Source organism: Peromyscus maniculatus, chromosome 3 (assembly GCF_049852395.1).
Source record: "Peromyscus maniculatus bairdii isolate BWxNUB_F1_BW_parent chromosome 3, HU_Pman_BW_mat_3.1, whole genome shotgun sequence".
Classification (NCBI taxonomy): Eukaryota; Metazoa; Chordata; class Mammalia; order Rodentia; family Cricetidae; genus Peromyscus; species Peromyscus maniculatus.
Window position 1 is genome coordinate 95,298,812 of NC_134854.1, and position 24,161 is coordinate 95,322,972.

Consider the following 24,161-nt stretch of genomic DNA (forward strand, 5'->3'; position numbering starts at 1 on the left):
TGTGTGTGTGCAACATGACCTATAACATATCACTGCTAGAAATCCATCTTTATATCTGTGTATGTACAAAGGAGCATTATATATCATAGGAAAGTAACTCATCACAAAATAAGAAACAACCTAAATTCCCTTCCATTGGAAACCAGTTAATGGGTGTTTACCATGGTGCAGCTAGGCAACAGTGTGCAGCAGTCTGTTGGAAAAGATCCCTTCATCTGGGTGTGGTGACGGATGCCTGTAATAACAACACTCAGGAGACTGAGGCAGGAGGGCTTTGCTCTTGAGTAAAGAGCCAGCTTGCACTCCAGTCAGACCCTGTCTAAGGAAGAAGTAAAACTAAAAAGGTACCTCCATATGCATGGGTTAGAACAGTTTCTGCATGTGTTTAACTGACATATATACTTTGAGGGCTGGCAGGATGGCTCAGTGGGTAAGAGCATTTGGTGCCAACCCTCAGGACCTGAGTTTGGCCACAGGGACCCACAGGTTAGAAGAAGAAAACTGACTCCAGCATCACTTTCACATGCATGTGCAAGCCCACCCTATACACACATACACAAAAAGTAAATGTAATTTAAAGAGACAACAGGAACTTTGAAGATCAGTATGCATTGTATAATCCTATTTTAAAGCCAGCACGAGGGAGGCAGAGCCAGTCAGATCTCTGGGAGTTCAATGCCAGCCTGGTCTACATTGCAAGTTCCAGGATAGCTCTCAGATGTACACAGTTAGAACTTACCTCAAAAAAATATTTTCACACACACACACACACACACACACACACACACACACAATTAACAGACATGAGGCATATACTTTGATAAAATGTTGTCAGTGTGCATAAGACTTTTATTAGCATTAAATGATACTGTTATCTGAGAAATCCTTATAAAACATATCACTGGATATATAGGAATTACACAGAATCTTCTAGAGGATTTAGCCCTTAGGAAGCTTGGTTCACCATTGTGTCCCCAACTTAAATAGTGCCTAAAACTTCCTATTTGTTGAACAGACATCTGTGTTATTTACAACTTTATGAACTGGTTCTTAATTCACTTTTAAGGTTTTCATCTGTTCTTTGACAATTAAGGGTGTGGGAATCAGTCCTGTAAAGCAACTTCACAACTCCCAGTGTACATGAAAAGTGGCCCAAATACCTGTTCTGTGTGTGTGTGTGTGTGTGTGTGTGTGTGTGTGTGTGTGAGAGAGAGAGAGAGAGAGAGAGAGAGAGAGAGAGAGAGAGAGAGAGAGAGAGGAGGGAGAGATTGAGTGTGTGTGAGAGAGTGTGTGTGTGTGTGAGAGAGTGTGTGTGAGAGAGAGTGTGTGTGTGAGAGAGAGTGAGTGTATGTGTTTGAGTGTGTGTTTGAGTGTGTGTGTGTGTGTGTGTGTGTGTGTGTGTGTGTGTGTGTTTGCTTGCTTGGTTTTTCCTGTTTTAACTTACCAGAGGCTCCAGTTTCACAGGCTGTTGTCTCTTTCTTGTCTTCTCTTGAGCTTTTGTGATGCGCCCAAAAGTCAGGATTCGCAGTTCAGGTTCATTTCCGTGGAGAGCCATATAGTTCATAGCTCCTTTCGCCTTTATACTGTTTAGTCTGGTAAGCACAGGATTTTCTTCTTCCTGGTTTTCCATATTTTTCAGGTCAATTTCATTCTCAGTGGCTTGGGAAGCCATCTTGCTCCTTCCTGCACAGATAGAGTAAAGTAAAGAAAAGAACAGTAGGTGCAAAGTTGAACAAAATAATTGGGGAGAGATGTAGTGAGTGGAGAGAGAATTAAGGACTAGGGAGGAATGAGTTCATCTGCTTCCCCCAAAGGAAGCCAGTTAAAGCTCTTGAGGTCTTCCCCAACAGAGTGCTTGAGCCAGAGGAATAGAAATTGAGAAGTATGCCTAGGTGTGAGGAAGCCCTGGTCTGGGGACTTCACTGGCTTGGATGTGAAAGGATGAAGAAAAGCGTTGAACACTAAGTCTCTCAGACCTGAGTATGCAAAACATCTTCCAAGGAGCTTGTTTGTTTAAATGTAGCTAAAGGGCCTGGGGAGATGTCTCCCTCTGTAAAATGCTTGTTACACAAGTGTCTTAAGGTTTTTATTGCTGTGCTAAAACACTGACCAGAGTAACTTGGGGAGGAAAGTCTTCATTTCATCTTACAGCCTGCAGTCCATCTTGAAGGGAAACGGGGGCAGGAACTCAAGGCAGGAATTTAGGCAGGGGCTCTGCAGGAACATTGCTTACTGACTTGCTCCTCGTGGTTTGCTCAGCCTGCTTTCTTATACAACCCAGGACCACCTGTATTCAGAGGCTGCACAGCCAGCAGTGGACTGGATCCTCCAACACTAGTCATTAACCAAGAAAACGCTGGACAGACAGGCCTATAGGCCAATCTTATGGAGGCATTTTCTCAGTTGAGAGCCCTTTCCAAATGACTCTGGCTTGTGTCGAGTTGACAAAAAGCCGTACAGGACCACAAACACGAGGACTGGAGTTTAGATCTCTAGCACCCACATAAAAAGCAGGGCATGGAAGTGTTGCATGTAACCCTAGCACTGGGCAGTAGGGGCAGACAGCCGAATCCCAGGACTTGCTGGCCAGCCAAGCTAGCCAAGCTCCAGATTCAGTGAGAGACCCTGTCTCAAAAAACAGTGTGGGAGCTGGGTGGTGGTGGTGGTGGTGCACACCTTTAAGACTAGCACTTGGGAGACAGAAAGCAGATGGGATCTCTGTGAGTTTGAGGCCAGCCTGGTCTACAGAGCAAATTCTGGGACAGCCAGGGCTACACAGAGAAACCCTGTCTCGAAACAAACAAGCAAGCAAGCAAGCAAACAAACAAACAAAAACACAATAAACAACAACAGGGTGGAGAAGCAATTGACGAAGACAGTTCAATGCCAATCTCTAGCCACCATACAAGGGTGAACGCAGAGTTACACACACACACACACACACACACACACACACACACACACTTACACACACACACACACACACACACACACACACACACTACATAGTACAAAACGTCTTGAATCAGGTGTTGACATATCTACGTTTTAACCTAGCTCAGTGACAATAAGAATCAAAAGGCTCTTATGTAATTTTAACTTCTCAAGGAACCCCATTAAAAACGAGAGGTCTCGATTTTAATGATGTGCTTTACCTACATTCAAACTATCGTTTTAATACATAATGATGTTGTGTGATGCAGAGTTATCTTTAATTTTTTCGAGTGCATTTTATACCTGGTGTCTAGGAACTGTGTCCTATTGGATAGGACAGATAGATCTACATTTGGTCAGTGTAAGGTCCTGGGTAAGCCTGACATCCCTAGTCCTCATTTTCCAGTCCCCCAGGATAGTAAGCTACCACCGAATCCATCCTCTTGGAGGCTTAACCATCCCTGGGGAGGCGATGCTGAGTGTCTGGCACCGCCCGGGGCTCAATTCCACTGGACTCACCCAGTGGTCCAACTGCAGCGATTCCTGGGGGGTTTCTAGAGGCCGAGCGATGCAAGTGGTCCAAATGGTCTAGGAGCAGTAAGCCGGGTCCCAGGGGGAAATGTTTCCCGTTGCCTAGCAACCACTGGGCCTCCAAGGACGCTCACTACGCCGGGGAGGAGCCAGTCGCCACGGCCTTTGCTCTCTACAGCTCTCCTCCGGAGCGCGCCAAGTAATTGAGCCAATCAGTGTTCCCGGGGCGTGACGTCACTAGTTGTCAGGGAGCAGGCGCCACTCCAAGGATTCCTGGCAATGTGTAGCAGGCATAGGCGGTCTGGTCGTTCTGTATGTTCTTTCGTTAGTGGACGGTCCACGATCGTTGACCCAATCTCGCGCAGGAATCTCGAGTCTGATTTGACGTTTGCCTACACCTTCAAATCCCGAGGTGAAAGAAACGAATCTCAAGAGAAGGATGCGTGGTCTGTTGAAGCCCTTTCTTTCACTTGCCTTAGCCCCTGCTTCGCGGGTTGGCAGAGGCTTGTTTTCAACCTTCCCTACAAAATGTAACCACCGCTGGAACGTTCTTCTTCTTCGCCTCCCCACTTTACCGCGTTCGCGTCCTCGATGGAGACCCCCTAAGTGAAACGGAGAAAACAGCAGCACACACCGCATATGGCATGCTGGGTTGACCCCACCTACCTCCAAGTGGATTATCTAGAGCTAGAGTGTAGATTACAGATCACTCAAGCTAACCTACCTCCCCTCACACACCACCCAAGTATTGAGCTGACATTAGTCTCTTGCCACATGAAGTTTTCAGGGAACATGTGTGTGGAGGTGTGTGTGTGGGGGGGGGGAGGTCCTACAGTGTGTACGTGGAGGACAGAGGACAATTTACAAAAGTTCAGTTCTCTCCTACCACTATGTGGATCCCAGGGATAGAAGACAGTCACCAGGCTTGGCAGCAGGTGCCTTTACCTGCTGAGCGATCTCACTGGCCCTAGGGAGTGTTTATACAGAGTTTTTTTTAAGTTGGCAACTCAGCTTTCTAGAAGCTCATAAAATTAACATATTTCATGAGTGCACACTAATTTAGCAGCAAAGGTATTAATGAATAACGGAAGCCCGATGTCAGGAGAAAAACAAACAAGAAAAGACTCATTAGACACACTTAGGCAGCTAAGCAACATGTTGCTTGGTGTTAGAACTGCAGCCCTGGACCCGAGACTGATCTTTGGAAGGCAACAGAGCCTCTGGCTCTCGGCCGGCCTCTCCCACTCTTCGGCATTCTGCACATGTCCCTGAACGGGGTGCTGTCCCTCCTCAGGCCTTCAGTTTTCCATCATGAACAGGCTCTACGCTATGCCCTGGAGACTCTTCAGGGCAGGTAGGATTTTGTACTCAGACTTCCAGTGCTGGAACGTCAGTGCTTTATTCTGCATATCCAGAAGTCTCACAGAGTACACACACACACACACACACACACACACACACACACACACACACACGCCCCAAGAGTCAGTAGGCTGAGGTGTCACACTCCACTTACGCTGCTCACAGCAGGCGTTTCAACTTTGTCCCATTTGGCAGCTTGTCTGGACATCGTCTGGCCGGGAGGCTCTCAGCCTGGATTTTCCAGGTCTCCCTGGCCTGCTGTTTATTCACAGCTTGTTCAAAACAGCTTGCTGCTGTGTGTGTAAAGTGCTGGCATTTGTTTGCCTGCTTTTTTTTTTTTTCACTTGTTTAACAGACATTTATTACTTTAGTTGAACAACCTCTATACACAATGATTTGTTTTGCTGAATAGAAAAGAATTCTAGGTCCCAAGATTTTGAGTCTAGTATTTTCTGGAAATCAATAAAATCACCCTTTAAAAATCTGAAGAGAAAAAAAAAATCAGTTGAAAGGCATCAGTTTTTGTTTTTGTTTTTGTTTTTTAAATCAAGCCTGCTAGCCCAGATCTGTGATAAGGGCAATTATCTATTTCTTCCATACTAAAATGTACTGTGTGAAACTAGTTCAAGGAATGGCACAAATGAAAATGCAGCGTTATGTGTGGCCTTTGTGAAATGTCAACAACTCCCAGGTAACATACCAGGGACAAGTGACCCCAGCCACTACCTAAGGGAAGACTGTAAACAATGAAGTCATACTGCCAACTGACTTTTCTTACCTCCAAAATGAACTGACTGGCCTAGGATTTACCTTGAACTACTCAGCCACCCTTTTTATGTGGCTAGTGGATACAACTTCTCAGTCACAACTTTTTAAGTTCACTTGGTTGGTATTAACTTGAACCCCACATGGCACCCATAACTAGTTTACACACCCTAAGGGAAACAATTTGCCCTTTCAAGGGCAACCTCACCATACCAACCCTAAACATGCCCCACCCCATCCAATGTTCAGTCTCCAACTTCAAAATACACAGGTGCCAACACCGATTACTGGGCATCAAACTCATAGTCCAGAGACCCAACAAAAAATGAAACCTCTTTCAATTTTACCTCATTCTTCTGAAAATGGGACACTGGATTCAATTTTCAAAATGTGGGTTGTAGCTGATCTCCCTTTTCTATGCATATTCACAAAACAGGTTGAAAAGCTTCTCTTCCTATTCATTTCTAAGCAGAACCCAACTCTAAAAGTTTGTACTCAAAACTCCCAAGCAGTCACTTGAGCAAACTAGAAGACTGCATCATTCCAATAAAGCTCCAGGTTCTATCACATGCACCAAACACATCTACAGGGCTAGTCCTAGGACTCCTTTTACAGGATCTTACACACAGGATAGCACATGGTGTTAACACCATACACTTAACCCCCTAAGTAGGTAACGCAAAGACAAAAAGGTTATCAGAAACAAGACACACCATCACTTGTAGTCTTCAAACATTATTGCACTTTAACCGCTATAATCCCATAAAGCTTCATGATAATCTGCAGACTAATTTTAACAGACAAATAACACCTGTAAGCAGACATGACGGTCCTAAATTGTTTATTGGTATGAATTTTACAAACATTACGTGTATTAGCGGTAACGGTGGAGCTGCAGAGTATTGCGCCTTCTCCAGGCTGCACGGCGAGAGCCACCAATAGTGTGGTGGAACTTGTGGCCCTTTCCAAGGCCACGGCTCTTGCGGCCAGCAGATGTCAGCCCACGCATCTCTCTGTGCTTGTGGACTGGTTTGGTGATCCATTGGGTGTCAGGGTTTCTTCGGATAGCTTTATGGAATGGATCAATGAGGATAACCTCAAAAAATTTATATGTGGAATCTTCGCCGACCCAGTAAGAATTCAGGACTCTCAAAGCCCCACAATGGCGTCCAGCTCTCTCCTCAGCAACAGACTGAAGGCTTCGGGCAAACTTTAGCTGGTTAACACCATGATGGACAGGCTTGCCGTAAGTTGCACCCTTAGGAACTGGGCGTTTGCGGCCACCACGGTGGACACGAATCCTGTATATGACATAACCTTGCTTGGCCTTGTATCCCAGCCTCCGCGCTTTGTCAGGCCGGGTGGGGCGGGGAGCCCTGTGCAGCGCCGAGAGCTGGCGGTACTGCCAGCAGCGGACCCTCAGGAGAAAGCGCATCACGTCCGACTGCTTCTTCCTCCATAGCTCCTGGATGTATTTGTACGCACCCATCTTGGCTCACCTGATGGCTGCCGCCAGAGGAAAGGAACTGTTTGCCTGCTTTTTTAAAAAAATATATATTTATTTATTTTGGATGGGGCAGCCTGTTTTGCTGTTGTGTTTCTATTTCTAGAATTTTAAATTTTTTGGGGGGGAGAGGTGGTGGAGGAGGGGGTGTGGTAGGGAGAAATGTTGATCAACCGGTGGTAGGTTGCCCTTCGGTCAGGGCAACAACAGGAGAGCCAAGAGGAGCTCTGTGAGGGCCCAGTATCAGTGATGTAGCAGAAGCCAGAGGCTCCAACTAAGACCAATGACTCTTGCCAATGAACACTCGCAAGTAAAGATGTATGGACTGAAGGGTAAACTGTGTGACTCACTGTGTCACACGGCAGCTTCCATGACAAGATTTTTTTTTTTTACTTTCTTTCAAATTTTATTGTATTTTATTTTGTGGGGGAGGTTGCAAGGGCAGAGAGTGGATATGACGGAATGGGGAGATGAATGGGATTGAGATGCATGAAGTGAAATACATAAAGAATAAATAAAAAGAAAGTTGAAAAATGCCACCACAGCCTCAGAGTTGTGTCTCACTCTTTCGTAGCCACAGTCTCTCACTCTGCCCTGTGGGCTTTTCCTCTCAGGCTACTTGAGCTGTCAAATGCAACAGTCTATTGTCCCTGTTGTTAGCAAAGAGAGACACAGTCTTTCTCCAAAGGCTTCATTGCTTACCACAGCAGAGAATAGGAACAATTGACATTAGTTATAGATAAATCCATAATGTTCCCAAAGTCACAGGGCCTCATCTTTAGTTCTTGAATTTCAAGGAATGGACTCGGCTGTCTGAGAAGCACATTCCGACTATACCTCAGCCACTGTGAGGCTATGAGCTCAGGCATAACCTGATTTTGATAGAATATCGTCAACTCAGGCAGGTTTTATACAAGGCCAGTCTGATCTAATCTCTGTTCTAGAAAATTCTCAGGCAGTGTCTTATTTTGTCATTGTCTCTGCAAACACTGACCTAAGTCCATCCTCTTTATCCTTCCAGCCTTGTGAAACACGAATTGCTAAAGTAGTCTTTTAATAAAAAACTCAGAGCCAGATATTGGGGTAAATGCTGAAAGATCAGAGAGACAAGGGAACAAGCCACTGCCATGTCTTACCTCCAGGACTCCTCAGCCTGAAAAGCTTCAGCCTAAAAGGCTTTAGTTCCAGTCTCCTTATGCCTTATATACCTTACTCCACCCAGCCATATTACTTTCTTCTTAGTGCTGGGATTAAAGGTGTGTGCTACCACTGCCTGGCTCTGTTTCTCTCCTAGACTGAGTCAATCTCATGTAGTCCAGGGTAGCTTTGAACTCATAGAGATCCAGACAGATCTCTGTCTCCCAAGTGCTAGGATTAAAGATGTGTGCCACCACTGCCTGACATCTATGTTTCATCTAGTGGCTTGTTCTGTTCTCTGATCTTCAGCCAAATTTTATTAGGGTACACAATATATCACTGCATTTCCCCTTTTTGTCTAAAATAATAGCCGGGTGGTGGTGGCACACGCCTTTAATCCCAGCACTGGGGAGGCAGAGCCAGGCGGATCTCTGTGAGTTCGAGGCCATCCTGGTCTCCAAAGCGAGTTCCAGGAAAGGCACAAAGCAACACAGAGAAACCCTGTCTCAAAAAACCAAAATAAATAAATAAATAAATAAATAAATAAATAAATAAATAAATAAATAAAATAATAAAAGAAGGTTATAACTAATATAAGGAAACTATATACAATTAAGTACAATAAGTATATACAATATATGCAGTCAAGAATTATATTAACAGGCTGGAGAGATGGCTCAGTGGTTAAGAGCACTGGCTGCTCTTCCAGAGGTCCTGAGTCCAATTCCCAGCAAACATACAGTGGCTCACAACCATCTGTAATGAGATCTGGTGCCCTCTTCTGGCCTGCAGGCATACATGTAGGCAGAACACTGTATACATAATAAATAAATAAATCTTAAAAAAAAGAAAGAATTACATTAACAATGTCCAGTCCATAAGCATTTGACAAATCCATAGAAAATATTCCATTATCTATTCTGTTTTGGTGAGTCCAAAGTGTTGTATCTAATTCACTTTCTATCCTAACTTGTATTACCAACCAAATACTATCTTTTGATATCTTTCAAACTTATACACTTTACACCTCTTTAGTGAGTTTCTTTTCTGAATTTGTTAACAAGGAAAACTTTATAACTATCTAGTCTTCAGCTCCCTCAGAGATCCGAGAAGGAAATAATATTTACTGAGTAAGCAGGAAGTACAAATAAGAGACTTCCAAATATGTGAGAAATGGCAGAAACAGCTGGCTGCCTGGACAGACACCCAAGGTTCCTCTGCAACATTGGGGCATCCATCTTCGGCCTACAGGCCTAGACTATCTGACAGACTTTCCTGGGAAGCAGGCTTTTCTGAAGGGTTGTCCTACCTTGTCTTGGCAAGGTTCGTCAGTCCTTTCTTTTGTGTCCTGCTTGTCCATTTGGACAGCATACTGTCAGCAGTTGAGGCAAGGGCACTTTCTTGCCCAGTGGATAACTTTTGCCACAAAGAAAGTAAAGTCCATATGGAGTTTCTTCAGTGCCCATCATCTTCTCTGAAGTATATTGGTGCTACCAGGAGCAGACATATCTCATAGTCATAAAAAAGAATCTATATTATTAAAACATTTTAAATGCCATATTCTGTAGATCTCTGAAGTGTTTGAAGATGACCTGTCTATCTAAAATATATTTCTTTTTTACCTTAAAACATACCTAACCTGATTACAAGTTTGATTGTAATGACTAACTACTAACTTGCATTTCTTTATATACTAATTAGTTGGTATAATAATATATATCAAAGTATAATAATAACTTTCAAAGACTAGTAATTTGCATTACATTGTTAAATGAGCTGTATAGGTACAATACCTTGAACAAGAGTGGAAATACATGTACAGTATATGTTCCAACAAAAAATAATCTCAACTTTGTATCAGTATACATAATTTTTATACAATATACAAAAATTCAACCCAATGTAAATATTTAAAACTAATAGTTGCTTTTTAAAAGTAGATTCAATAATCTAACTTTTTATCTTATCATATCCATATCTTCCCTTTTTTCTTTTCAGAGTAGATTCAATAATCTACCCTTTTATCCGATTATTTCTAATCTCTCTCTTTTTTCAGAGTAGATTCAATAGTCTACCTTTTATCTTATCATATCTATATCCTCTTTTTTCTTTTTCTTTTCAGACAAGAGCCCTGAATCTAATCTCCTTTGTTTAGCTTTTTTCCTGACCATTATCAATTAACAACTTGGAATCAACCATTCTAAACAAAGACAATTATCCATAACCCACTGAAAGGTCAAAAACCACCCACCCCCACCTCTTAGGAATGTGGGCATCATGTTCTTAAAATTACTTCCTGCTGTCTTGGGGGAAAGGCATCTTTAGGGGATCCTGAAAAGAAAAATTTTGGGTTAATTGTCAAGTCCTGGGAGAGTTAGCTGTATCATTTGTCCAGTCTCTGAGAAAATGCAGGGCTTGTCTCAAGTCCTAGCTAGAGTAGTCTGTGAGGCTGGATCATCTCAGCTAGCCATCTCGAAATTGTCCTGAGCAGTATGTAGTCCAAAGTCAATCTTTGGGTGATGTTGGTCAGCTTAATGGCATTATCATAGTCCATGTGGAATCATTGTTGTGGGATCCCATGATCTTTTTGGAGAATTCAAAGTCACTGTCAGGTGGTGGTCATGGTTCACTGCAGAAAACTGATACTCAAACCCAAAATCATGTACAGGAAACTAGATGAAGCCTTTTTTTCTAGAATTAGTTAGTACTCTATATGACCATTAATATCATGACAAAAGTTTATAATATATATATTAATCTTATAAATTTTTATATAAAATTCATACCTTAAGAAAAGTTTTAGGCCGGGCGTTGGTGGCGCACGCCTTTAATCCCAGCACTCGGGAGGCAGAGCCAGGCGGATCTCTGTGAGTTCGAGGCCAGCCTGGGCTACCAAGTGAGCTCCAGGAAAGGCGCAAAGCTACACAGAGAAACCCTGTCTCGAAAAACCAAAAAAAAAAAAAAAAAAGAAAAGTTTTAAAGAGTCAAAATAAAACCAAAGTATCATGAGATTAATAGCAATAGAATAGTGACTTAATTTTGGTTTTCCTTTTGTCTCATATCAGGTGGCTCTTCTGACATGATGCAGAAGTTTTGCATTTTCTTTTAACAAGCATGCTTGGGTTTAGAGAAGGAGAGAGCCACACTCCAACTAGAAAGCCAGCTTTAATTTCTAATTGAACTACATAAAGACCATTTGCATTGTGTCTGTAGAGAACAGCAGAAACAAACATTTAGGAAGACTTATGAAATTTTATCCTGTCAGATATGTGATATACCAATAGGCCAATTTACTCTTTTTCTTGGGACATTTATTCTGGATGATTTTATCCTTTTTCTTCAGAAGTCTCATTTGTCCAGTGTTCTTCAGATTCCTTAGCCTTTATTCTCCTGAAAGGCAAAAACAAAAACCCTTTCCCAAGCCTAACTTTGGGGAGGTTCCCTTTTGGTAAGTTATATCTGATTAAATGAAAAGCATTTGTTAGTGGTATAAATTAGTTTAAATTGGATGGTCATGCTGGTTGATGAACTATCACCTCTTCTAATTAAGAGGTCTCTCTTGTTCAAATCAGCTTTTCTTCTCCTGTGGAAACAAAAGCAAAACCTTGTCCCCGACGTAATACATATCCTGGTTTCCATTCTGAAGTCAGCACATCTTTAAAGTATATAGGCTGATTTAATTCTGTAGTTTTTTCTATTATCCAATGTCTCTCTGCAGCTGTTGTTATAATTATATAGTTAAAATTATAGTCTTCCTTAGTTATGATAAAAGATAAATTAGATATGAAACTTTAGACTCACAAATATAGGACAGATAATAGAATATTTTCTTTAATTTTGCCAAATACAAGTAGAATAGATATTGTAACTGTAATTCTTGCTTGATAATTCTTCTACTATAAGTAATTTTACTATGTTAAAGTTAAAACCTTCCTTTTTGATTAGATGGAAAGGGGGAAGTGCTGTGGGAAGTGATGTCTTTCTGCACTCTGTGAATCTGTGTTGCTCTGATTGGTTGATAAATAAAGCTGTTTTGTCCAATGGCAAGAAAGCTTACAGCCAGGAGGGAAAGCCAAGCAGAGATACAGAGAGAAGGGTGGAGTCATGGAGACTCAAACCATGCCACCCAAGGAACAAGATGCCCGCAGACTGGTAACACCATGGCCACACGGCAAATTATAGATTAATAGAAATGGGTTGTTGTAAGAGCTAGCTAGCAAGAAGCTTGACCTATAGACCATACAGTTTGTAAGTAATATAAGCCTCTGTGTGTCTACTTGGGATCAAGTGGCTGCAGGGCAGGGGTGGGAGGGATTCGTCCTGGCCACAGGGTCAGGCAGGACCAGAGAAACTTCTGGCTACACATGTCTAATAAAAAGCTGAGCCTGTTGGTGGGCGGGCCTCAGTTGTATGCCATAGGCACAGCTTCTTCAGGTTTCAAAAATAAAATAAAAATAAAAAATAACAAAGACCTTATGCTATTTTAGCAATCATAAAAGTAACTGGCTGTAAAATTGGCAGAGAGAGTAAAATTTGTCAGAGATCAGTGTGGCGTGGATTAGGAACAGCACAATTTAATCTTCAATGGAAAGAAATGGTATCAGGCCATGAGATGGTCCAGTGGTTAAGCAAGCTTGCCACCAAGCTTGACGACCTGAGCTCAATTGCCCAAACCCACACAGTGGAAGAAGAGAACTAACTTCTTCAAGTTGTCCTCTGATCTCCCCAACACACATACACACAATAAATAAAAATTTAAAACCTTTTAAAAGAAATTGTGTTCTTTCTATGAAGATGAAAGGAAGATGGCAGGTGAACTGAGCAAACTGGAAGATTTAGGGCCAGATTCTGTTTTCCTTATGAAGCAGGAGATATGGTCAGCCATTGAGAAGGATGGAAATGGGGTAACAAAGGCGTCACATAAAGGCCAAAGAGGATTTTAATTTCAGGTCCTGTGAACTTCTTGAAATTGTGTTCCTGTTTGTGTACATACTTTTTGTCTATAGATTTGATCAATTCTCAAAGGAGTCTGTGATCTGTTCTTCCTCAGAACTGGGAATGTGGTCCCTAAAATGAGCTGCGCCTTAGCTTTGACTTCTGTGGCTGGGTGGGTGCCTTGGTCTACTTTGCAAGGGGTTCATGATGCGTATTTTGTTCCTTTGGCGACATCTTGTGGTAAAATGGGTGTATTACTAGATAAGTTAGGAATTGTGGATCTGATGGGTAGATTTGTAAAAGACTTGAGGTTAGTCAGAACTTATGAAAATATAATTATTATTATATGTACCATACAATGTTGAGACATTGTTAAAATACATAACTTGTAAGCCATGGTCAGTGTTGGATCATTGTATTCTGGGAATTAAGTTTCTGGAAAGGAAAGATCCCTTCTCCCTTAGATGACTCCAATGTGCAATCAGGTCCCAGTACCTCTAACTTAGGTCCTTGCTCTTCACGGCGTGATTGGTGGGCCAGTAGCAATGGCATCATCTGGAACTTGTTAGACACACAGACTCTAACGCCCTGCCCCCAATGTCCTGAATCAGCCAGAGTCATGTTTCGCAAGCAGCTCACTGAATGTTAAATTTTCAGAAGAAGTGCTCTCATGGAAAACAAGAAGGCTATGCAGCATACACAAGGTAGGAACGGCACCCAGCGAGTGGGTTTCTCCTTTCTAATGACCCCCAGCTACAGGATGTGTGTTACTTCATGACCCTGTTGGAAGACTTCTATTGTAAGTAATTCCATCTCTCTATTCTGCCTTGTTCCCACAATCTCTTTTAAAGCATTTGAGGACAGTATTATTCTTCCCTAAATCTTTCTTCTTTGAGCCCCCCTCCCTCCTAAACATCCTGTTTCTTAAGTCTACATACATCACTTTTGCAGAACTTTTCCAGGTAATTCCACAATAAAAATGGCTGTCAGAACTGAGGGCGATACGGGAAGCCCAAGCAAGCTGGACTTGACCATCTAGCCTTATAGGTCAATTACATGAATGGTAATAGTAAAAGGCAAAAAGGTGAGACTTATTCAATGTTGCTGCATTGGGAAGAAGTCCAGGACTCCTCAAGTCCGTATTCAGGGTCACTACATGAGGCTTGGCTTTCGATAGGAAGCAACTAAGATAACTCATTAGTCCTGGTCAAGGTGGGTCCCAACACCACCGCTAGGCTCCAGTCTCTCCAGCACGGCACTCAGACAAGTCAGACCCAATGAACTCCCTTTCTGGGGGACAGTCTCCCTCTCTGGCTGGCACTGGGCTTCAGTCTTCTCCTTCTTCCAGCACTGGAGTCCAGGGGAAATTCCAGTTTCCCGGGGGCCTAGTGTCTCAGTGCCCAGACAGGCAAAGAAGGTTAGAAACAAGTGTCTGCTCAGAATATCCCCAGCCCTGCGGGCATGGTTACATGCCGAACAGTTTTCTTCTAGTAATCGCCTCTTGTTCCGCTCAGTGTCTTATTTGTCAACTGTGTTTACAGTGGAAGAGAATCCCTTCTTTCTCACCATGGGAAAGGCAAACAGCCACGTAGACCTAGGAGGCTGCCAAGTTTTGTGGGCAATAAAGGGGCAAGCTAGTTAGCTATTAACCAGCAGAGAGCACGATTTCCCTCTATACCTTGACCTTGGTGCCTCTCTTCTCTGGAGACTCGTTCCCTGACGTTTCCACCCAGGGTGGTGAGGTGGTGAAGGCAGGAAGTCATTCCCCTTCCTCTCTATAACAGGATCCAGGCAGCAGCAGTTGGAAGAAACACGGGGCAGCTTCCAGTGGAGGGAGGTCTCAGGCAGAGGGGCAGTCAGTGGACCTGGGGTGGGTAAAGCTGGAGGGGGAAATTTCCAGAAACTGATGATTGAAATTCATTTTGTCACCACTCAAGGGACTGACATCCTCAGTATTTTGTACTTAAAGGTACAGTATTATGAAAATATTAAGATATGTCTGTGAAAGCTTGAGGAGCATCAGAGTTATATGAGGGCCAATGGAAGAGAAAAGGTGATCTGAGGTAAATTAAAGATAACAGCCAGCTATTCAGATGAAGCATTTCCCACATTACCACCCAAAGCTGACACTGTTATGTAAAATCACAGTTTTAACTTAAAACAAACAAAATACAAAAGTTAGTTTTGAAACAAGGTCTCACTGTGTATCCCCAGGTGGCTTGGGGTTTACTATATATTCCAGATTGGTCTGAGTGGGTGACCATCCTCCTGCCTCAGCCTCCTAAGTGCTGGTGGTCAGGTCCCAAAGAAACGCTGGACAAATAGCTAACTGTGGTGCCTATTGGCATACAAAAGCCCACGTGGCCAGGCTCACCCAGCACACTTGACTCCACACCACCCCCCTACCCTAAATCTCTCCAGTCCTTGCGTTCTCTTGGTCCTCCTGCTCTTGGATGCGCTCTCTTGTTCTCCTGCTCTCCTCTCATGGCAGGTTGAGTCTGCTGGTTGTATTCAGTGGGCTGTTTTCTCTCCCTGCTACTTAATCTTCCGGATGCCTCTGGCTGTACCCTCCCTAATAGCTACAATAAAACCTTCTCCTCAGCTACACCTTAAAGCAGTCTTGTCCTCATTTTCATTCACTGGTGGTCTCCACTGACAGGGTTCAGAAAGCGCCCTGGAAGTTCCGGGTTCTTGTGTCCCAGATCAAAGAACTGGACAGAAACATGCAAATAGGTAGATAGCCGCAAGCAGGGTAAGACACGCTGTTGGGAAAGATATACCGGGGCTGCAGAGCGATGGCCTAGAGGTCAAGAGTGCTTGCTGCTCTCACTGAGGACCCCGGTTTGGTTTCCAGCACCCACAGCGGGAGGCTTGTAACCCCCTGCAAATGCCAAATTCAAGGGTCCAACGCCTTCTTCTAATGGTATACACAGACATTGCACTCACTTGCACAAATCCACACACACACATAATTTAAAATTAAAAATAAAATCTTTCTTTAAAAATTAGAAAAATAATCCGGGCAGGGGTGGTGCACGCCTTTAATCCCAGCCCTTGCAAGGCAGAGGCTGGAGGATCTCTGAATTTCAGGCCAGCCTGGTCTACAGAGCGAGTTCCAGGACAGCCAGGGCTACTCAGAGAAACCCCGTCTGGAAAACAAACAAATAAACAACAAAAAACTAAAAAACAAACAAAGGAAAAAAGAAAGGCTGCACATTGCAAGAGAAGAAATGGGCAGAGAGTAAGTTCATTAGCTCTAATAGCTCCACCGCCCAAAGGATTGGGCTTTTATGTGACATTCCTTGAGCTTTGGAACTCATTTGCACAGTGTGGGGTTTTCTGAGCATGTTCCGTCTGTTGCATGTAGTTCTACATATAATTTCATTCATCACATGTCTCATTAGCTGCTTAAATTTCCATTAGGTTTGTGCGGTTCAGTATCACAGTGAGCCACGGGTCACCTTCAGCAACTCCACGGTGCCTGTGCATTTGTGCCAATGGTTTCTGCCAGTTTTTGTCGGTCTTGGGTGTGTGTGCTCCAGCCTTCCTCTTTGCCAACTGTTTTCGTATGCTTATTTTGTGAGGCTCCGTACAAGGCATTCTGGACCTCACTCTTCTCCACCCTACCCCCACGCTCACTGGGATTGCAGCAACCAGGCCAGCTTTAACCTCTTTTAAAACCTTAGCAGTTCAGGGTCATTTCAATGACCGAAGGTGTGTGTGTGTGTGTGTGTGTGTGTGTGTGTGTGTGTGTGTATGTGTGTGTAAGAGACAGACAGAGATATAGTGGGTTCTCCCTATGTAGCTTAGGCTTCTCTTAAACTCATAATCTTCCTGCCTCAATTTCCCAAATTCTGGAATTACAGACATTCAACACTATGCCTAACATGTGAGTGAACTTACATTTTCATTTTGTTACCCATTTAAAATTGATTTCTGTATTTTAAATCTACTCACTTATATTAATTTATATCAATTACACTGACACTTCTCACAAAATGCAAACATGTGTATATAAATATCTTGTAATATTGTAATATTTCTCTTTAATACAGCCATCAGAATGCACACAGTGGATAAGCTGAAGACATTCACCTATTGAAGGGACACTAGCCTACTTGAGTCTGGCTCTGGCAGGCTTCACCCTTTTCCCCAGTTCCCTCTGTTTTGCTAAAAAATCATTAGATTACATTCCTAAAGCTCGCCCCCCCCCCCCAGTCCATTTCCTTGTTTGGCCAATCCCTTCTCCTGAGGCTGACTACCAAGGTCCAGCTATCAAAGTACTGAAATCCAGCAATCAGAAGCCGCCTTTGGCTCACCTAAGAAACATGCCCAAATAAAATTAAACACCTTATCCTAACCCCGGGTTTCCCCCTTTACCTTTAGAAATCACCATTTGCCTATGGGCCACATCTGTCTTCTCTCTACCCAGAGGCGATCCTTTGTCCCTCTGGGGCACATAAACCTCCTTTGTGCTAAGAACTTGGTCTTGGGGGTCCTGAGCAATGCTTTTCCTTTCATCAATACCTTAGAAAGTTACCAGCAGCCCAATCTCCTTTGCCTTGTATTATTATTTTTTAAATTTTATTTTCTTATTTATTTATTTATTTTTTAAGTACATCCCTACCAGGTTCCCTTCCCTCCACTCTTCCTGGTGTCCCCGCCCCCACCCCGCTCCCAGATGTGACTGAAGATTTTTAAAGAGGATGACACGTCCAATACTTTCAAGTTTTTGTTTCCATTGCTTAGAACTATAAATCTGGAAGTCAGCTAGGGAGAAAGTCAGGAATACATTTACGCAACCTGAATTATTTGCGAGCTCCGCAATCGGCAGGGGCGGTGCTAGCGTGGAAGATGTAGAAAGTCTCGCGGAAGACTCTTATTTAGTGGGACCGTGGAAGACTCTTACTTAGTGGGATGAGTAGATACTGCACTAAGACCCACTCTTGGTGTAAAACCCTAAACTGGGCCGCTGAAGAGGCATCAGGCTTGGCAAGATGGAAAGTTCAATACTGGATGGGGGAACAAAAAGACATCTGGTGCTGGGAAGGGAGGCTTCCCTTACCACGCCGGCAGTGCTGGGCACTGTCCTGTGTATTGACAGCAGGACCTCGTTCAGTCCTGTCTTTTCTTGGTGCCACCCACTGTCAGATACTCACCCCAGTTCCGGCGACAAGGTGCAAACGCAGAGCCCAGAGGACTGAGCAGATCCCTTCTTCAGTGTCCTGATTCAGTTGTCTTTTATTCCCACAGAGTCAGCCCCAGGTCAACCAGTTCTTGCCACCAGAGGAGTGGGAGAAAAGATGGAGGAGGGGCAGCGGAGACTTGACTCCTACCGGAAATGATGAAGCCTCCCTGCAAAGGTCAGCAATGCCAGCCTTCCACCCTCACTAGACAGCCACAGGGTGTCTTCCCCTCCCCCTCCCCTCCCCCAACCCGGGGCAAGGGTGCTGAGGTACCAGAGGAGCTCAAGTATGACGCTGGGACTTTCAGCACCAGTCAGTGGTTGTATGAGGACAAACTCCACCTCCTGGAAAAACCTGCAATTTGTTTTGCTTCCTGCAAATCTATTATTATTACAAAATAAAAAGTTTCTTTTTTTAACTCCGTTGTCTTTTTTTTTTTTTTTTTTTTTTTCAAATCCTCATAGTTATGCAGGGGACTATATGTGCTGAGAAGGGGAGGGAGAAGGGGAGGGAGACAGGCTTAGCTGATTCACTCAAAAGTGTGCTGTGGCTCCTCTCTCTCTCTCTCTCTCTCTCTCTCTCTCTCTCTCTCTCTCTCTCTCTCTCTCTCTCTCTCTCTCTCTCTCTCACTGTGATTGAAATGAAAACAATCCCCAGCCTTTCAGATCCATCCTGTCTTTGTTCTCCAAATGCTGAAGTCCAATCTGGCTTGAGGTGTTTCTGATTTGTGTCACACTGTGTTCCTGTTCCCTACCTGAGGCCAAGAACCCAGGCTCTGTGCTCTCTCCTTTGGTTTGATCTCTGGATTAGTGATTCAGATGACAGAGCCTGAGGGCTTAGGCTGGCTGCTCACCCAAGAGGCCACAGTTTCTCTTGGCTACAAACAGGTTTTCCTTCCAGTGTGCATGAACCACTGTTGATAAAGCAGTTACTCTCTGTGGGAGGCAGCAGTTCTTAAAGTTATTATTTTAAATGAGAAATTTTTGTTGGAAAGTTCACAGAATGGTTCCGGAAGGTTCTTTTCATTCTGCTTCCATGTGGCAGATTCAGCTTCCGGAGTGAGTGCATATGAAAACCTTGGTGTACCCATTTCACAGAAGGAATATACTCTGGAGTATGAATAAGTTTCCCCTCCACTTAACTTCTTTCCTTTGACTTACTTCTCTGTTCTGTGGAATAACCCCTTACACTGTGAAGATGTGTTGCTTTCGTTGCTAATAAAAAGCTGATCGGTCGATAGCTAGGCAGGATTTTCAGGGCAGAGGGTATGCTAGGAAGAAGGAGGGCAGAGATGGGGGAGTCTCGAGCTAGACCCGGGAGAAACAACATGGGAAGTTCACAGAGGAGGCAAACGAGCTTCGGGGCAGCACATAGATGAATAGAAATGGATTAATGTAAGTTGTAAGATCTGGCTGGAGACAAACCTAAGCTATGGGCCAAGCATTTATAATTAATAATAAGTCTCTGTGTGGTTATTTGGGGAGCAGCTGGTGGGACAGAGCTGATTGGCAGTCTAGACAGGAAAGTCCTCCTACATCTCTGCTCCCCACCAATTTCTTTTTGAGTGTGCGTCTCTGAGAGTACATATTTGTGTGTGCACTATGGTGAAAGTATAAACTGACAACATGACTACCCCATGGTATAATTAAGGGGAAGGTTTTATTGTACGTAAGAGACAGGAAATATCCGGAGGCATCTGAAAGAGTCCAGAGCGACAGAGAGAGAAGTAGACTGCACACGGCTAGCAGAGTGGGCATGGCTGGGGCTGTCTGCAAGAGAGGGGAGGATAGCAGGGAATAGAGAGTAGAGAAAACACAGGGGGAACGGCAGGAGCAGGAGATTATAAGGAGACACAGCCAGGCATAAGAAGGACGAGTAGCTGGGGGGAGGGAAGCCCAGGAGTTTTGGATCAAGAAGGCATGAGAAGGGCTAGTGTGCCAGTGTGTGTGGACTTTGAAATGCTGACAGGCACCATAGGTATATGTTAATTGGAGAGCCATAGGTCCCTTCTACCAGAGGTAAGGGAAATGACTCCTTTTGGTAGATGGGAACTGACTTCCTAAGTTCTCAAGGAGTGCTGGCTTTGGTCTAACCTCTGGAAACCCTCCTGTAGTCCAGGTTGAGCTGAGCCTAGATTGAATTTTGGACAGTCAGTGGGCCTGCCCTTTTGAGGGCGGTATCCTTTGGACCTACAGATCTGAAACCCTGGAGGAATCAGGGCTTATAATAAAGATTAAAGTAAGATGGAGAGCCCTCACTGTTGTTATAGGTTTTCAGGTTATAGACCTGAAATCCCTTGATCAGCCAGAAAGCACAGAGAGGACTCCCGTCCTTTCTGATTTCCTCTTTCCAGTTCGTCTGACCTAATTACAAACTTCACTTTTATACTTAGAGCTCCTTCTCCCTTTCCATGGCATGAGCGGTGGTGTCACAATCTGAGGCTGGGGAGGAATCAAGCTCTCCTGTCCCTCTCCTTCCTCCTCCACCCCTCCCTCACCCCCTTGCTCTCAGAGCCTCCAGGAGGAGGGTGAAGTTAGGACAAAATCTGCTGGGTGGTGCTGTTTGTGGTCCTCTCCAGACAGTCTATTCTTACTAGAATGCCAGTTTTTCATGCGAACCTAATGGGCTTTTCATAAACTCCTCTTTGATTCGCCTCCACAGGGAACTTCATCTGCATACCACCCTGGCATGAGTTATGTGTTCTTTGGTTGACCTCTGGTAAGCATCTATCGGGTGTTAGCCCTCGTTTTTGTTTTGTTTTGTTTTGTTTTGTTTTGAGGCAAGGTCTCTCTCACCGACCTGAAGCTGGTCCGGGGGCCAGGCTGGCTGGTCAGCAGGCCCCGGCTACCTTCCCCGCCGCTGCAGCCCTTGCACTAGGACTTAGTGCAGAACACTAGCTGGCTTTTAAAAGACGGGTTCTGGGGAATTGCACCCAGGTCCTCATGCTTGCAAGACAACCACTTTGCCAACAGAGCCGGCACCCCAGCTCTGTCTAGGGTTTTTGTTAAGCTAGAACTCCTGGACTTTCCGTTGGTAGATGACTGTTGTGGAACTAGCTGGACCATAGCCTGTAAGCCATTCAAATACATTCCCTTTAAATACGTGTGTAACCCTAACACAAGGAAAGATCCAGTGTGGGGACTTATGATGTCTTCCTGTCTAAAGAGCTCCAAAGGCAAGTAGCTCTCATTAGCAGGCAAGATACAGCCTTGATCATGATGTATCAAGATGTATGCTATTCCCTGGAGTGAAATAGATGCGGGACAGAGTGCTAAGATGACCATCTTCAGGGCGAGGCTTTATTTTTGTTTCCTCCCCCTTTTATTAAACATACATTATTTTCTCATATAGTATAACCTGAATATAGTTTCCCCTCCCTCTACTCCTTGCATCCTCCTTTCCCATCTGGATCCACTCCCTTTCTGCTCTCATTAGAAAGACAGGCTTCTAGGTAATAACAACCAAGCATGACAAAATAAAATAAAATATAAATATCATCATATCTATGTTGGAGAAGGCAAACTAACAGAAGGAAAAGAGCAGGCACAAGAATCAGAGACCCGGGGGCTGGAGAGATGGCTCAGAGGTTAAGAGCACTGACTGCTCTTCCAGAGGTCCTGAGTTCAATTCCCAGGTACCACATGGTGGCTCACAACCATCTGTAATGAGATCTAGTGCCCTCTTCTGGCCTGCAGTCACATATGCTGTATACATAATAAATAAATAAATCTTTAAAAAAAAAAAAAAGAATCAGAGACCCACTCATTTACACATTCAAGAGCCCCATAAAAGCACTAAACTAAAAGCTATAGTATATACGCAGGGGTATATACTGGTGCAGGCCTGTATAGGCTCTGTGATTGCTGTTTCAGTCTATGTGAGTTTATATGAGCTCTGCTCAGTTGTTTTAGAGGGTTTTGTTCTCCTGGTGTCCTCCATCCCCTCTGTCTCCCTGACTCCCTCTGTCTCCTCTTCCATGGGGTTCTCTGAGCTCTAAGTGGAGGGATTTGGTGGAGGCATTTCATTTAGACCTGTGTGTTCCAAGGTCTGTCTATGCATAATGTCTGGCTGTGGGTCTCTGTATTTGTTCCCATTAGCTGCAGAAGAAAGCCTCTCTGAAGGTGACTATGAGTATAGTCAGATCTATGAGTACAGCAGAATATCACTGGGAGTTATTTTATTGTTACTTTTCTCTTCTTTTCTTTAAGACTAGTAGTATTTGGTTTTACCCTAGGTCTTTGGGCTATCTAGACTTTGGTTCTTGATTACCCAAGAAGTGTTAGGTATGGGTTCCATCTCAAGGAGTTGGCCTTAAGTAAAATCAGACATTGATTGATTATGCCCACAAGGTTTGTGCCACCATTACCCTAGCATATTTTGCATGTAGGACAGACTGTAACTCAAAGGTTTCATGGCTGGGTCGGTGCTTACTTTTCTCTTTTGGTACCCTGCAGCCTTTCTGTGTCACAGACTCTAGAATACGAGGGGTGAAGGTTCTGTGTAGTCACCAGCCCCACCTCTCCATGTTCATGGAGTTATATGGGTGTTGTCTTCAGCAATGGGGCCTTATTGTCCATTTGTGGAGAGCAAACTATTGTCTTGACAACAGCCTGGGACCTTTTGGCCAACAACTAAATTGGATGAAACCCAGTCCTGGCACTGGCAGCTTCGTCTGATGACAAGAGATGGTCAATAGGGTTTCCATCTCCCTCGTTATTGGAGACTTCATTAGGATCACCTTCTTATGTTACAGGAAGTTTCCACTGCACTAGGTCTCCATACCCCCACAAATGCTCTCTAGCTCTAGCTGTCTCCCCTTCATTCCCTCCTTCAATCCCATCTTCCCTCCTCCTTCCCACTTGATCTCCCCATTCTTGTCCCCCCAACTGCAGTCCATCCATAAAATCTATTCTATTTCCCCCTCCCAAAGAGACCCATGTGTCCCCCCAAATCCCTTCCTCTGTGCCTAACCTCTCTGAGCCTAAGGATTATAGCTTGGTTACCATTTATTTAATGGCTACTGTCCAGTGACTACATACCATATTTGTCTTTCTGGGGTTTGGGTTACCTCATTCAGGATGATTTTTTTTTCTAGTTCCATCCATTTGCCTGCAAATTTCATGATGCCATTTTTTTTAAAGATCTCAGTAATACATTGTGTAAATTATCACATTTTTTAAAATCCATTCACTGTTAAGAAACATCTAAGAGCCCGGTAGTGGTGGCGCACACATTTAATCCCAGCACTCGGGAGGCAGAGGCAGGCAGATCTCTGTGACTTCGAGGCCAGCCTGGGCTACAGAGCTAGTCCAGGACAGGCTCCAAAGCTACAGAGAAACCCTGTCTTGAAAAAAAAATCTAAGCTGTTTCAAATTTCTGGCTGTTATGAATAGAGCTACAATGAACATGGTTGAGCAAGTGTCTCTGTGGTAGAGTGAAACTTCCTTCGGGTATATGCCCAAGAGTGGTATGAATGGATCTTGAGGAAGATTGATTCCCATATTTCTGAGGAACTACCACACTGATTTTTATAGTGGCTGCACAAGTTGGCACTCCCATCCGCAATGGAGAAAGAAGAGTTCCCATTGCTCCATAGCCACACAAGCATTAGCTGTTGTAAATGAGTGTTGCAACTCTGGGGGAAAGGTAGCCTGCCTGCCTGGGGGAGTCAGGTGACACCTTGAGCTGCTAGGACAGCTCTGACAGCTGGAGCTGTGATGTGACAGCTCAGCCCTGGAGGGAAAGGTATCCTGACTTGAAAGATGCAGGGGTGGTGGTTCCCACCACATCTCCTTTTAATTTTTCTA

At 44.0% G+C, this 24,161-nt stretch overlaps 1 protein-coding gene, 2 long non-coding RNA genes and 1 pseudogene across 7 annotated transcripts in view; 1 reads left to right on the top strand and 3 right to left on the bottom strand.

The window, feature by feature from the left end:
* The window catches only part of Dnah6 (dynein axonemal heavy chain 6), a 233,090-nt gene extending 229,295 nt beyond the window's left edge, over nt 1-3,795 (bottom strand). For 2 of the 4 annotated variants that reach the window (XM_042273487.2, XM_076566963.1), the window contains exons 1-2: nt 3,454-3,657; nt 1,445-1,683 (exon numbers count right to left, since the gene is read on the bottom strand). In XM_042273487.2, the coding sequence (XP_042129421.2) occupies nt 1,445-1,672 (228 nt within the window). In that variant the 5' untranslated portion in view covers nt 1,673-1,683; nt 3,454-3,657. Of the gene's footprint in view, nt 1-1,444; nt 1,684-3,453 lie in introns of all 4 variants that reach the window. The other 2 variants (XM_042273489.2, XM_042273488.2) reach the window with 2 other exon arrangements.
* A 2,621-nt stretch (nt 3,796-6,416) lies between these two features.
* On the bottom strand, nt 6,417-7,130 carry LOC143272399 (large ribosomal subunit protein eL15 pseudogene; annotated as a pseudogene).
* A 4,255-nt stretch (nt 7,131-11,385) lies between these two features.
* LOC143272400 (uncharacterized) lies at nt 11,386-18,523 on the bottom strand. The gene is made up of 2 exons (XR_013049915.1): nt 18,328-18,523; nt 11,386-15,048 (listed from the first exon to the last, which is right to left on the bottom strand). It is a non-coding gene; the product is annotated as an uncharacterized LOC143272400 (long non-coding RNA).
* Nucleotides 13,704-18,776, top strand: LOC107402410 (uncharacterized). 2 transcript variants are annotated; one of them, XR_006070417.2, is made up of 2 exons: nt 13,704-13,967; nt 18,422-18,776. It is a non-coding gene; the product is annotated as an uncharacterized LOC107402410 (long non-coding RNA). The 2 variants fall into 2 exon arrangements; XR_006070418.2 differs by having other exon boundaries at nt 13,704-13,872.
* Nucleotides 18,777-24,161: the final 5,385 nt, after the last annotated feature.